This window comes from Macaca mulatta, chromosome 19 (assembly GCF_049350105.2).
Source record: "Macaca mulatta isolate MMU2019108-1 chromosome 19, T2T-MMU8v2.0, whole genome shotgun sequence".
Classification (NCBI taxonomy): Eukaryota; Metazoa; Chordata; class Mammalia; order Primates; family Cercopithecidae; genus Macaca; species Macaca mulatta.
Genome location: NC_133424.1, coordinates 59,167,176 through 59,182,260, shown reverse-complemented (window position 1 = coordinate 59,182,260; position 15,085 = coordinate 59,167,176). Strand labels below are relative to the sequence as shown.

The 15,085-nt window shown below is 52.8% G+C and overlaps 1 protein-coding gene across 6 annotated transcripts in view; it reads left to right on the top strand.

The window, feature by feature from the left end:
- Positions 1–15,085, top strand: part of PRKD2 (protein kinase D2) — a 43,999-nt gene that overhangs the window by 14,548 nt on the left and 14,366 nt on the right. For all 6 annotated transcript variants that reach the window (XR_013409951.1, XM_077980522.1, XM_015124319.3 and 3 more), the window contains 9 exons: positions 1,440–1,517; positions 1,600–1,753; positions 5,275–5,392; positions 5,898–5,975; positions 9,015–9,273; positions 11,175–11,227; positions 11,353–11,425; positions 12,363–12,469; positions 13,381–13,542. Coding sequence is in view for 5 of the 6 variants with exons in the window: in XM_077980522.1 (XP_077836648.1) it covers positions 1,440–1,517; positions 1,600–1,753; positions 5,275–5,392; positions 5,898–5,975; positions 9,015–9,273; positions 11,175–11,227; positions 11,353–11,425; positions 12,363–12,469; positions 13,381–13,542 (1,082 nt within the window). In the remaining variant the exon portion in view is untranslated. The remainder of the gene's footprint in view (positions 1–1,439; positions 1,518–1,599; positions 1,754–5,274; positions 5,393–5,897; positions 5,976–9,014; positions 9,274–11,174; positions 11,228–11,352; positions 11,426–12,362; positions 12,470–13,380; positions 13,543–15,085) is intronic.

The window sequence follows — 15,085 nt, the reverse complement described above, 5'->3', positions numbered from 1 at the left end:
GAAAGATCCCATTTCTACAAAAAATACAAAAAATTAGCCGGGCATGGTAGTGCGTGCCTGTAGTTTCAGCTACTCAGGAGGCTGAGGTGGGAAGATTGCTTGAGCCTGGGAGGCAGAGGTTGCAGTGAGCCAAGACTGAGCCACTGTACACTCTAGTCTGGGAGAGACTAGAGACAGAGCCAGACTATTTCTCAAAAAAAAAAAAAAAAACAGAATCATAGAACCTTCATAAAATAGGTTTTTAGTAAACTCTAGAATCTTTGATGTATAGTGTCCCTAGAACCATGGAAACACTGAACTCTACAGCAATGGTTCCCGTCCAGGGGCAATTTCACTGCTAGGGGATGTTTCACAAGGGTTGGAGATAGTTTGGTTTGGTACACTGGGATAGTGCTACTGGCGTCCAGTAGGTAGAAGTCAGAGATGCAGCTAAACATCCTACAATGCACAGAGCAAATGCCCTAAAACAAGGAGTTATCCTGGGCACTATGTTAGTGTCACGGGTTGAGGAACCCAGCCCTAGGGTGTTCAGAGTCTAGAGTCACAGCACATTAGAACCAATAACACACACACACACACACAAGTCGGGCACGCGGTGGCTCACACCTGTAATCCCAGCACTTTAGGAGGCCAAGGTGGGTGGATCTACTGAGGTCAGGAGTTCGAAACCAGCCTGACCAACATGGCGAAACCCCATCTCTACTAAAAACACACAAAAATTAGCTAGGCTTGGTGGTGGGCACCTGTAGTCCCACGCCCAGCTAATTTTTGTATTTTTATTTTTATTTTTATTTTTATTTTTTGAGACAGAGTCTCGCTCTGTCACCCAGGCTGGAGTGCAGTGGCCGGATTTCAGCTCACTGCAAGCTCCGCCTCCCGGGTTCACGCCATTCTCCTGCCTCAGCCTCCGGAGTAGCTGGGACTACAGGCGCCCGCCACCTCGCCCAGCTAGTTTTTTGTATTTTTTAGTAGAGACGGGGTTTCACCGGGTTAGCCAGGATGGTCTCGATCTCCTGACCTTGTGATCCGCCCGTCTCGGCCTCCCAAAGTGCTGGGATTACAGGCTTGAGCCACCGCGCCCGGCCAATATTTTTAGTAGAGATGAGGTTTCACCATGTAGGGCAGGCTGGTCTCGAACTCCTGACCTCAAATTATCTGTTCTCCCCGACCTTCCAAAGTACTGAGATTACAGGTGGGAGCCACCGCGCTTGGCAGTCATCGGGATTTTGAGTCTAGCCCTCCCACTTAATCAAGACCCCCCGAGAGTTGGGCAAACTGTGGCTGAAAGTGGGAAAATGACCAGGGCAGCGGCAGCCAGTGTTCTTACCCAGGCAGCAAGAGTAGACTCTTTTGAGCCTGGGGCTTAGGGTCAAGGTTCAAGCCTTCCAGGTAACCTCTCTTCCCCTTCTCACCTGTCCCCTTGTTCCCTGTCCTACCAGACTGCAAGTTTAACTGTCACAAACGCTGCGCCACCCGTGTCCCTAATGACTGCCTGGGGGAGGCCCTTATCAATGGAGGTGAGAGGCTGGGGGGATGCTGGGGAGAAAGGGGAAGGGGCAGGACTGGGTGGAGGCCCCTCTAACGCCTCCGTCCCCACAGATGTGCCGATGGAGGAGGCCACCGATTTCAGCGAGGCTGACAAGAGTGCCCTCATGGATGAGTCAGAGGACTCCGGTGTCATCCCTGGCTCCCACTCGGAGAATGCACTCCACGCCAGTGAGGAGGAGGAAGGAGAGGGAGGCAAGGCCCAGAGGTACGCACGGAACCCTCCAAGCAACCCTGGGGGAAGGACCTCCTGCACAGTGAACCTCCGTATCTTTTTATCTACAGTGGGCTGACATCACCTTGTATTTGTAAATTTTCCCAGTTCCTGAGGCAAACCTTTTAAAGCACTACAGCTTTTTAAAAATAATTTTTTGTTTTGAGACAGGGTCTCGGTCTGTCACCCAGGCTGGTGCAGTGGTGCAGTCTTGACTCACTGCAGCCTCAACCACCTGGGCTCAAGCGATCCTGCTACCTTAGCCTCCCAAGTAGCTGGGACCACAAGCTCATCCACCACACCCAGCTAATTTTTGTATTTCTGCAGAGACAGGGTCTACCCTATGTTGCCCAGGCTGGTCTTGAACTCCTGACTCCTGAGCTCAAGTGATCCACCCGCCTCAGCCTCCCAAAGGGTCTTGCTTTGTTGCCCACTGGAGTGCAGTGGTGTGATTGTGACTCACTGTAACCTCAAACTCCTGGGCTCAGGTGATCCTCCTGCCTTGGCCTCCTGAGTATCTGGGACTACAGGGGCGCAATGCTATCTGGCTAATTTTTTTTTTTTTCTTTTTTTAGACAAGAGTTTCACTCTTGTTGCCCAGGCTGGAGTGCAGTGACACAATTTCAGTTCAATGGAACCTCCACCTCCTGGGTTCAAGCGATTCTCCTGCCTCAGCCTCCGGAGTAGATGGGACTACAGGCACCCACCACCATGCCTGGCTAATTTTTTTGTATTTTTAGTAGAGACGGGGTTTTGCCATGTTGGTCAGGCTGGTCTCGAACTCCTGACCTCAGGTGATCCATCTGTCTTGGCCTCCCAAAGTTGCTGGGATTACAGGCGTGAACCACCACGCCCGACGTATATTCTTCTTCTATTTTTTTTTTTTTTTTTAGGGATAGGGGTCTTGCTATGTTGCCCAGGGTGGTCTTGAACTTCTGGGCTCAAGCAATCCTCCCACCTCAGCCTCCCAAAGTGCTGGGATTACACATTTTGAAACTATATACAGAGTTCACACTTATTCAACTCTACTGGAATGTGAGCTCAGGTGCATGAGGGCAAGGATATTTGCTGCCCTCCCAGGTGCCTAGGACAGGGCTGGCGCAGATCAGGCACTTCCTATCTGGGTGTGGCATGAATGTTTCTTGAGAAAGCTGGCGCAGCACAGTTCACACAGGCGCTGGAGGCTGAGAGTCAGCCCAGATCCCAGCTCTACCACTTCACTTGCTAGGTGCTTCCCTGTGTGCCACAGTTTCCTCCTGGGGCGATGAGGTATCTACCCCACAGGGTGATAAACCTGGGGCAGGGGTAAGCGGGCACCCTCACAGGTGCACCGGAAAATATTTAATGGGCACCTGCTGTGTTCTGACTCCAAGCACGCAGCTATGAACAAAAGAGGTAAAAGTCTGCTCTTCTGGAGCTGACGGTCTCAGTGGGGAGACAGCTAATAAATGCATCCACAGCATTGGGTACTGGTGATGGTGATAAAAACAAGAGGAGATGGAGAATGGGGGACATGCTATCTTAGGGTCATTCAAGGAGACCTCGCTGAGGAAGTGGCAGTTGAAGGGAGGGGAGGGAAGGAGCCTTGTGGGGCTCTGGGGGAGAGGCTTCCAGGCAGAGGCAACAGCAGGTGCAAAGGCCCTTGGGTAGAGCCACCCGTGTTCCAGGGACAGCACAGAGACCCATGTGGCTGCAGCAGGGAGGGTGAGGGGAAGAGGGTGGGACAGAAAGGGGATGGGTAAGCTGGTCACAGTAACGACAGTGTTTCCTGTGGTGCCTCCCAACCCAAGCAGCCTGAAGCCGCAGGTTCCCTTTCTCCCACGTCTTTCCTGGGAATATCTAGTAACACAATCATACGCTGTCAGAGTTGGACCTTGAGGGATTGGGGGTGGTGGGTGTGGGGAGAGGTAGCCTATTTCACAGATGGGGAAACTGAGTCTTAGGCAAAGGGATGTGGTCAAGGCCACCCGGGTCCTTTTTTTTTTGAGACTGAGTCTCATTTTGTCGCCCAAGCTGGAGTGCAGTGGCAGGATCCAGGCTCACTGCAACCTCTGCCTCCCAGGTTCAAGCAATTCTCCTGTCTCGCCCTCCCGACTAGCTGGGACTACAGGCGCCCGCCACCACACCCAGCTGATTTTTTTAATTTTTAGTAGAGATGGGGTTTCACCATGTTAGCCAGGATCGTCTCGATATGCTGACCTCGTGATCTGCCCACCTCGGCCTCCCAAAGTGCTGGGATTACAGGCGTGAGCCACTGCGCCCAAGGCCACCCGGGTTCTGATCTAGCACAGGGATCCAGAGATTGTTGGTTCCAGAGCTGAGCAAGTCAATCTCTCAAATCTCGAACTCCTGACCTCAAGTGATCCCCCCACTTCTGCCTCCCAAAGTATTGGGATTACAGGCATGAGCCACCATGCCCAGCAGGTCACTTAATCACTCTCTAGACCTTCCTTACTGTACTAACAGCATCTGCACAGATGAGGGAGGTGAGGCCCAGAGAGGTTGAATCACTTACCCAGTGTCACACAGCTGGCTCCACAATCGCTGGACTAAATACCAATTAGCATTTACTGGAGGTCCTCTGTATGCCAGGCACTTTACTAAGCTCCGTAGAAAGGTTTCCACTCCTCATAGCATCCTGTTTGGGTGGAGAAACTGAGGCACAAAGAGGTTAGTTAATTTGCTAGGCAGCCTGACTTCAGAAAGGCCTATTACAGAAGCCCTCTCAAGAATCTCCTTCTGGGCCAGCGTGGTGGCTCGCACCTGTAAGCACTTTAGGAGGCCGAGGCAGGTGGATCTTTTCAGGCCAGGAGTTCGAGACCAGCCTGGCCAACATGGCGAAACCTCATCACTACTAAAAATACAAAAATTAGCCAGGAGTGGTGGCGCGCATGTAATGGTCACCGTGATTGTCCCAGCCACTCAGGAGGCTGAGGCACGAGAATCGCTTGAACCCAAGAGGCAGAGGTTACAGTGAGCTGAGATCGCACCACTGCATTCCAGCCTGGGTGACAGAGCGAGACTCTTAAAAACAAACAAAAGGCCAGGCGCGGTGGCTCAAGCCTGTAATCCCAGCACTTTGGGAGGCCGAGATGGGCAGATCACGAGGTCAGGAGATCGATACCATCCTGGCTAACACGGTGAAACCCTGTCTCTACTAAAAAATACAAAAAAACTAGCTGGGCGAGGTGGCGGGCGCCTGTAGTCCCAGCTACTTGGGAGGCTGAGGCAGGAGAATGGCGTAAACCCGGGAGGCGGAGCTTGCAGTGAGCTGAGATCCGGCCACTGCACTCCAGCCTGGGGGACAGAGCGAGACTCCGTCTCAAAAAAAAAAAACAGAAAAAAAAAAAAGACAACTCCCGGGTGTGTGTTGGGGGTGGGAAATTGTCAAAACAAAAACCAACCAAACAAAAACAGTCCGCAACTCCCTAGTTTCCCAGAGATGCCCCCTGCGGCCCCAAGCAGCATGGTCATTTTCTGCATGTGACTTCTCACCCCTTACTCTTCCTCCGCAGCTCCCTAGGGTACATCCCCCTAATGAGGGTGGTGCAATCAGTGCGACACACGACGCGGAAATCCAGCACCACGCTGCGGGAGGGTTGGGTGGTTCATTACAGCAACAGGGACACGCTGGTGAGTGGCCGGGGCGGGGCCAGGTGCGGGGCGTGAAGGTTGGAAGAGGGGCGGCTCAGCTTGAGTAGGCGGGGCTAGGTGGGTGGGGCTGAAGCTAGGCGCGGGCGGGCCAGTAGTGGGCTGGGCCATGCTGGAGGCGGGGCTTGAATTAGAAGCGTGGGTTATAAGGGTGGGACTAGGGGCAAGAGTTAGGGAAGACACGGGGCTAAGAGCAAGGTTATGGGCGGGGCTAGAGTTAGGGGAGGAGCTTGGCTGGAGGAAGAGGGCTAAGTGGAGGTGAGTCTGGGGTTAGGGCGTGGGGGCTGGGCTAGGGTTAAGGCTAGGAGCGGGGCTAGGGTTAGGGCGTGTGTGGGGGGGGTGGGACTACGGCGTGGGGGTAGGTACTAGGGTTAGGGCGTGCACGTGGTGCTCCAGGCACCTGGAGCCCCAAGCAGCGCCACGGGACGGGACCGGGACTGGGCCGGAAAGTCTGGCGGTTCACGTGACTCTTCAAACATCTTTGCAGAGAAAGCGGCACTATTGGCGCCTGGACTGCAAGTGCATCACGCTTTTCCAGAACAACACGACCAACAGATACTATAAGGTAAGCCTTCGGGCTTCCAGCTCCCCTGGACTTCCCGCTGTGCCCACAAACTTCCCCACACCTCCTCCTACCCCCGGTTACTCCAGACAGATCCTGCAAATCACACCCTCTGCCCACCCCCAGCCTCCCTGCTTCCAGCTCATCAGCAAGAGCTGTCCATCCGATTCTGGCCCCACCACTTTCCAGCGCGGGCGGCCCGGGCAGGTTCCCTACTTCTCAGTGCCTCACGCTTCTCACCTGTAAATATGCCTCAAATGCTAATACCTCAGGGCTGGTGCTAGAATTCAAAGAGCCAATCCACTAAACCAATCGGCTTAGGGCGTGGTATATTAAGCTCCCAGTACTTCTAAGGCTGTTCTCACTATTCCTTTATTTTTTTATTATTTATTTATTTTTTGAGATGGAGTCTCACTCTGTCGCCTGGCTGGAGTGCAGTAGCGTGATCTCGGCTCACTGCAACCTCCACTTCCCGGGTTCAAGCGATTCTCCTGCCTCAGCCTCCCGAGTAGCTAGGACTACAGGTGAACGCCACCTCGCCCAGCTAATTTTTGTATTTTTATTGGAGACAGGGTTTCACCATGTTGGCCAGGATGGTCTCGATCTCTTGACATCACGATCTGGCCTCCCAGAGTGCTGGGATTACAGGCGTGAGCCACGGCGCCCGGCCTCGCTATTCCTTTATAATTAATGTATTGCATTATGTGTGTGTATTTGTCACCACCTGCTGTGCCCACGCCGTGTCCCAGCCACTGTCTTCCACTCGGATGGTTGCAGCCTTCTCCTTGCAGGGTCCTTGCTTCTGACCTCAACCTCTGTCATTTCCCCCCTAGTAGCCAGGGGAGTCTTTATTAAAACCCTCAAAACCCCCCAGTAGCTCCTATTGTCTTACAGTAATAAAACCGGGACTCCTGCTGTTACCTGTCCTGGAGTGTCTTCCTTGAACTTTCCATGGCTGGTTCCTTATCTTCCCATTTTGCTCAGACCACACCATCTAAAATACTGTCCTTGGCCAGGCATGGGTGGCTCATGCCTGTAATCCCAGAGCTTTCAGAGGCCGAGGCGGGAGGATCACTTGAGATCACGAGTTCGAAATCAGTCTGGCCAACATGGTGAAACCCTGTCTCTACTAAAAATACAAAAATTAGCGGGGCGTGGTAGCGGGTGCCTATAACCCCAGCCACTTCGGAGGCTGAGGCAGGAGAATCGCTTGAACCTGGGAGGCAGATGCTGCAGTGAGCTGAGATCGTGCCACTGCACTCCTGCCTGGGCAACAGAGCAAGACTCCATCTCAAAAAATAAAATAAAATAAAATGCTGTCCTCACCGTCCCCCCACCCATGTGTCCATGTCATCACCTGGTTTTATGGGCTACCTAAGTCATTCATTCTTTCCTCCCTCCTTCCTCCCTCCCTCCCTCCTTCCTTTGTCCTTCCTCCCTTCTTCCTCCTTTGACACGTTTCCCACCCCATGATCCCTGCGCCTTCTGTCCCGCCTGGGTCCCCTCAGCCTCCTTCCTGGTTCTCTGTCTCCATCTCATTCTATTCCATCTGCCCTCCGCACACAAGCGGATAATGCTCAAAAGCCTTCGGTGGCTTCCTGAGGCCGTTGGACAAAGCCCAGGCTCTTCCTTGTGGCCTGCGAAGCCCTGTGTGGCCTCATTTCCTCCATTTATTATCAAACATTTATTTAGTTTTGAGACGGAGTCTCGCTCTGTCACCCAGGCTTAAGTGCAGTGTCGCATTCTTGGCTCACTGCAACATCCGCCTCCCGGGTTCAAGTGATTCTCCTGCCTTAGTCTCCTGAGTAGCCAGGATTATAGGCATGCCACCATGCCTGGCTAATTTTTGTGTTTTTAGTAGAGATGGGCTTTCACCATGTTGGTCAGGCTGGTCTCAAACTCCTGACTTCGTGATCCGCCCGCCTTGGCCTCCCAAAGTGTTGTGATTACAGTTGAGAGCCACCGCACCCGGCCCATTTATTTATTTTGAGACAGGATCTTGCTTGTCTCCCAGATGCAGTGGCATGATCATGGCTCACTGTAACCTCTGCCTCCCTGGCTCAAATAATTGTCCCACCTCCCCAGTAGCTGGGATTACAGGTGCGTACCACCACACCTGGCTAATTTTTGTATTTTTTGTAGAGATGGGGGTCTCATCATGTTGCCCTGGCTGGTCTCAAACTCCTGGGCCAGCGATCTGCCTGCCTTGGCCTCCCAAAGTGCTGGGATTACAGGCTTATGGCACCATGCCTGACTGACTTTTAAATTTTTTGTAGAGCTGGGGTCTCACTATGTGGCCCAGGCTCGTCTTGAACTCCTGGGCCATCTGCCCTCCTCGGCCTCCCAAAGTGCTGGGAGTACAGGTATGAGCCACCACGTCCAGCCGTCAAATGTTTATCAAATCAAGCTTTGACTGTGTCCAGGCACCGCCATGTGATGGGAATACAGCTTGGCGTTTGAGCACAGCCTTTCCTCAGGGCCTTTGCACATGCTGTTCCCCTACTCTTTGCCAGCTGACTTCTTCTTACCTTTCTGGTCTCTGCTTCAATATCACTTCTGCCAGTAATTAGTATTATTATTATTTTTGAGATGGAGTCTCACTCTGTCACCTAGGCAACAGTGGCACGATCTTGGTTCATTGTAACGTCTGCCTCCCAGGTTCAAGCAATTCTCCTGCCCCAGCCTCCTGATTAGTTGGGATTACAGGCACATACCACCACGCCTGGCTAATTTTTGTATTTTCAGTAGAGACGGGATTTTGCCATGTTGGCCAGGCTGGTCTCGAACTCCTGACCTCAAGTGATCTGCCCGCCTCGGCCTCCCAAAGTGTTAGGATTACAGGCGTGAGCCACCGCCCCTGGCCTCTGCCAGTAATTATAAAAGAACAGTGAGAACAGGCTTAGAATTACTGGGAACTTGTCTAACCACTCTGCAAACCAGGCCCATCCCCATCAACATGGATCCTGTGTATCCTTCTGGGTAAGCAGTAGAATTCCAGGGTCTGCCTGGTATCCTCACCTGTGCTGGTTCCGCATCCTGCAGGAAATTCCGCTGTCAGAAATCCTCACGGTGGAGTCCGCCCAGAACTTCAGCCTTGTGCCGCCGGGCACCAACCCACACTGCTTTGAGATCGTCACTGCCAATGCCACCTACTTTGTGGGCGAGATGCCTGGCGGGGCTCCAGGTGGGCCAAGTGGGCAGGGGGCTGAGGCCGCCCGGGGCTGGGAGACAGCCATCCGCCAGGCCCTGATGCCCGTCATCCTTCAGGACGCACCCAGCGCCCCAGGCCACGCGCCCCACAGTAAGTCCTCCCACCCCGGTCCTTGAAAGAATAGGTCTAGATGGGTGGGGCAGGATTCTGGGGAATGGAAGGGCCAAAGAGGGCCCTTGGGCAATGGTGGGGTTGAAAACATGGCTTCTGGACTCAGCAGGCCTGCGTTCAGACTCTATTAATCATGCCTGTTAATCCCAGCACTTTGGGAAGCCAAGGAAGGAGGATCACTTGAGGCCAGGAGTTCAAGACCAGCCTGGGCAACATAACGAGATTCCATCTCTACAAAAAATAAAAACAATTAGCCAGGTGTGGTGGCGCACTCCTGTAGTTCCAGGTACTTGGGAGGCTGAGGCAGGAGAATTGCTTGAGTCTGGGAGGTTGAGGGGCTGTAGTGAGTCGTGATCGCACCACTGCACTCCAGTCTGGGTGACAGAGCAAGACTCTGTCTCCAAAAAAGAAAAAACAAACAAAAAACACAAAAATCCACAACAAATCTCTGTTAAGCTCCTGGCCTGATATGTGGGCTTGGGCATGTCACTTCCCCTCCATGAGCCTTGTCCCAGGTGCTGATAAGTCCTCATGCACTTACTGAGTGCCTCCTCTACGCGGGACAGTGCTGGGGACCCAGTGATCAGGACAGCCCAAGACCTGCCCTCATGGGGCTCAGAGTCCAGTAGGGCAGAATACCTGTCTTCAGAGAGTGATAGTCCAGGGTGGGCAGGGTTGGGACAAGGGAGCCAGGGAGCTGGAGGGGCCTAGAGGGGTACCTGACCCAATCTGGGTGTATAGGAGGGCTTGCTGGAGGAGGTGACATCTGAACTGAGACCTGGAGGCCGAGGCAGGGTGAGATGTGGGAAAGAAAATGAGATCTCATTTTAGGCAGAGGCAAAAAGTGATGAAAGAGTACCAGGTTCCCACCCTCTGGAGCTTATAATCCAGTGTGGGTTACAGACACTGATCATTAACCCATACAAGCAACGAGTGTGATACAGAACATTTGCGACAGTGATCCAGCTTGGTTCTAGGAGTGACATTTGAGCTGACACTTGAGGATGAGGAGGATTTAGCTAAGTCTAGGATGAAGGAAAGAGTTTTCCTGGCAGGGGAAACAGCACATGCCGAGACTAGAAGGTAGAAGAGAGCTTGCTGTATTTGAGGCCCAGCAAGGAGGCCAGTGTGTCAGGAATAGCATGTGGGGGGTTGAAGTCAGAGGTAGATGAGGGCCTAGGCCATGCCTTTTAGACCATTTAAGGAGCTCAGGCTTCTTCCTCAGGGCACGGGGGAGCCATGGCAGAGTTGTGAGCAGAGGAAGGATAGGGTCAGCCTTGTGCCTCAGTAAGATCCCTCTGGCTTCTCTGTGGGAGGTGAATAGGAGGGGCACGACTGGGGCAAGGAGACCAGGGAAGGGGCTGTGGAGTGAGGACCCAGAGTTGGAGGGCGAGCAGGGGCCTAGACTGGTGGAAGAGAGAGACATTCAAGTGGCAGAAAGATCCGAATTTAGAAATATCTGGCTCTGGTTGGGTTTGTAGGGGGACAAATTCAAGGGAAGACGCAGGAGTCAGTCTGGGCTTTCCCTCCAAGACTCGGTTTCCTTCTCTGTATATTGAGGTCAGTCTGCCTCCCCTGGTGCTGAGATCCTAGGGTAAAATGCTCAGCAAAATCATCCGTAACGTCACTCCTTTAGCCACTCAGTACATCTCATTTACTCTTCCTGGTGGCCCTATGAGGGAGGTCCTTTTATTATCCCCATTTTCTAGATGAGGAAACCGAGGTTCATAGTGGACAAGTCACCAGCCTGAAGCTGCATGTTGTATCGAACATTGGATTCAAATCTGGGTGGCCTGACTCCCAAGTCTGCCTTTGCAGGTATAGGTGGAGATAATCCTGAGCCTGGAGTCCCCTCACCTCTCTCTCTCCCCTCTCCCCAGGACAAGCTTCTCTGAGCATCTCTGTGTCCAACAGTCAGATCCAAGAGAATGTGGTGAGACTCCTGCCCACACATGATGCCCTCCCTTCCCACAAACCCTCCCCAGCTCTCTCAGCTCCTTGACTCCCCCTCCCCGATTTCCATTTGCACCCCTGACCTGCCCTGTCTTCACCCTGCAGGACATCGCCACTGTCTATCAGATCTTCCCTGATGAAGTGCTGGGCTCAGGGCAGTTTGGAGTGGTCTATGGAGGTGAGGACACTTTAGAGCTAACCCAGAGGGGGCCTGGGGCTGGGGGAAGCTGCTGTAGCTCCAACCCTTCCTTTCTGATTGGTCACATGCTCACCTCCTATGTTGATTGGGTTAGAAAGCTAGATCCTAGGTGGACTGGTTGTAGGTTCTTTTCTCACTGGGAGAAACCAATGGACTCTCCTCCTGTTGTAAATAGGAAGCGTAAATTCAGCACTCTGATTAGTCACAGAGGTAGATTTTGATTGGATAGGGAAGGTAGATTCTGCATTCTGATTAGCCACAGAGCTAGAACCTAGATTCTGATTGGATTGCAGTATAGATTCTGCATTCTTATTGGCCACAGAACTAGATCCTAGATTCTGATTGGATAGGAGGATAGATTCTGCACTCTGGCCACAGAGCTAGATCCTAGATTCTGACTGACTAGGAGGGCAGATTCGGCATTCTGATTGGCCACAGGCTAAATCCTAGATTCTGATTGGATTCAAGGGGTGGTAAATTTTACACTTTGATTTGTCACAGAGCTAGATCCTAGAGCTGGATAGGACAGGGAGGGTAAATTCTACACTCTTGGAAGTGTAGAATGTGGGTGGAGATAATTCTGAACCTAGAGTCCCCTCACTTTTGTCTCTCCCCTGTCCCCAGGACTCTTATGGGCCCCACAAAACTAGATGCTAGATCCTGACTGGTTATAAATCCAGTTTCCCATGTTATACATTCTCTTCTTTGGAGCTTTGTTTTTTGCTTTCCTTGTTTCTGCCTTTACTCCCAAAGTGCACCTCTGCTGGCCTTTTCACATATCTCCTGGGGCCTCCAACTCTGCCCAACTCTGACTGTCTCTATGATGGGGGGGCAGAGGTCAGCAGAGGTGGAGATACTCCTGCCAAACTAGGTGGTCTTGCTCTCTCAACCCCCATCTGTCTGACTCCCTGCCCAGGAAAGCACCGGAAGACAGGCCGGGACGTGGCAGTTAAGGTCATTGACAAACTGCGCTTCCCCACCAAGCAGGAGAGCCAGCTCCGGAACGAAGTGGCCATTCTGCAGGTAAGCACCAGGCCGCCTTCCCTTTCTGCTGCTTCCTTTCACGGGCCAGCTGACCCAGTGTGTAGGGGTGGTCAGGGAAGGCTTCCTGGAGGAAACCATATGCATGTTGAGACTGAAGAGGAGGAGAAGGTGTTCTTAGCAGAGGGACCAGCCTGTACAAAGGCCTGGTGAGAGGGAGCATGAGGTTTTCTAGAAAGGAGGTACTGGAAGATGAGGCCAGGGAGGAGGGTGAAGCCAGACCCTTGGGACTTTCTCCCGAGGGTACTGGGGAGCCACAGAAGGCTTTTGAGCAAGGGAGGGGCAGAATCAGGTGCATACTTTAGGAAAATCCCTTGGGCTGCCATCTGGAGGGTGGGTGGAAAGGGAAGTGACTGTAGCCAGGAGGCTGAGTGGGGATCTGGGTGGGAGAGAGGGGTTAGACCAGGATAGGACTGGGGAATATGAGAGGGGGTATGGATTTAAAAGATACAGACATGCAGAGCTCTCCCCATTTCTCCAAGCTCCCGCTCCTCCCTCCTGCAACCCTGGGCCTCCACCAGAATTTCAGGATGTAAAGATCCTTCTGGGCCGGGCATAGTGGCTCATGCCTGTAATCCCAGCACTTTGGGAGGCCGAGGTGGGAGGATCATTTGAGGCCAGAAATTTGAGACCAGCCTGGCCAACATGGTGAAACCCCATCTCTTTCTTTCTGGTGCCCAGAAAGAAAAAAAAGATCCTTCTGGGCACCTGGCAGGTGGGGTGGAGGTGGGCCTGTTCTGTCTTGGCCTGTGGGAAGCCCCCTTCCCTCCCCGAGTGCCAACACCCCAGGGACATCCTTCTCCTTGTTTGTCATCCTCCTGCTCCCATACCTGACCCTTTGGGGTCTGAGTTCGTGGGCGACCTGGGCCCTGACCCCGCTCCCCACCCTGCAGAGCCTGCGGCACCCTGGGATCGTGAACCTGGAGTGCATGTTCGAGACGCCTGAGAAAGTGTTTGTGGTGATGGAGAAGCTGCATGGAGACATGTTGGAGATGATCCTGTCCAGTGAGAAGGGCCGGCTGCCTGAGCGCCTCACCAAGTTCCTCATCACCCAGGTGCGCCATTCTGCCCGCTGCCACCCACCCCTCTCCATCAGGTGTCGGCTTAGAGAGGCCCTGTATGCCTAGGGGGTCGGGAAGACACTGGCGGGAGTCACGATAGCAGATAATAGAAACCATAATCAGGCCGGGCATGGTGGCTCACACCTGTAATCCCAGCACTTTGGGAGGCCAAGGTGGGCAGATCACGAGGTCAGGAAAAGGAGACCATCCTGGCTAACATTGTGAAACCCCGTCTCTACTAAAAATACAAAAAATTAGCCGGGCGTGGTGGCGGGCGCCTGTAGTCCCAGCTACTCGGGAGGCTGAGGCAGGAGAATGGTGTAAACCCAGGAGGCAGAGCTTGCAGTGAGCTGAGATCGCGCCACTGCACTCCAGCCTGGGCGACAGAGCAAGACTCTGTTTCAAGAAAATAAATAAATTAATAAATAAAAACCATAATCGTACAGGAGTAATAATAACCATAATATAAAGAATAAGCCGGGCACGGTAGCATGTGCCTGTGGTCCCAGCTACTCAGGAGGCTGAGGCAGGAGGATCACTTGATCCCAGGAGTTCTGCGCTGATCAGTTGTTCTCATTAAGTTCGGCATCCATGCGGTGACCTCCTGGGAGCGGGGGACCACCAGGTTGCAAAGCAGCCCAGGTTGGAAGCAGAGCAGGTCAAAGCTCTTGTGCTGAGCAGTAGTGGGATCGCATCTGTGAAGAGGCACTGCACTCCAGCCTGGGCAACATAGCGAGACCTGTCTCTAAAAAGAAAGAAAAAAGAAAAATAATAGAGTGACAATAACAATTAAAAATTAAATAAAGAGGCTGGGCGTGGTGGCTCAAGCCTGTAATCCCAGCACTTTGGGAGGCCGAGACGGGCGGATCACGAGGTCAGGAGATCGAGACCATCCTGGCTAACACAATGAAACCCCGTCTCCACTAAAAATACAAAAAAATTAGCCGGGCGTGGTGGCGGCACCTGTAGTCCCAGCTACTCGGGAGGCTGAGGCAGGAGAATGGCGGGAACCCGGGAGGCGGAGCTTGCAGTGAGCCGAGATCGCGCCACTGCACTCCAGCCTGGGCGACAGAGCGAGACTCCGCCTCAAAAAAAAAAAATAATAATAATAATAATAAAGAGTAGTCTGGGCGCGGTGGCTCATGCCTGTAATCCCAGCACTTTGGGAGGCTGAGGCAGGCGGATCACCTGAGGTCAGGAGTTTGAGATCAGCCTGGCCAACATGGTGAAACCCCATTTCTACTAAAAATACAAAAATTAGCTGGGCGTGGTGGCGGGCGCCTGTAATCCCAGCTACTTGGGAGGCTGAGGCAGGAGAATCGCTTGAACCCGGGAGGCAGAGGTTGCAGTGAGCCAAGATCGTGCCACTGCACTGCAACCTGGGGGACAAGAGTGAGACTTCATCTCAATAATAATAATAATAAAGAGTAATAATAATAGAAAAATAATAGACTAGTAGTAATGATAGCTACTTTTACTATAAAAAAAAAAAAAAAGATCAGTCAGGCTCCCTGGACCTGATTTGACTCATCTGGTA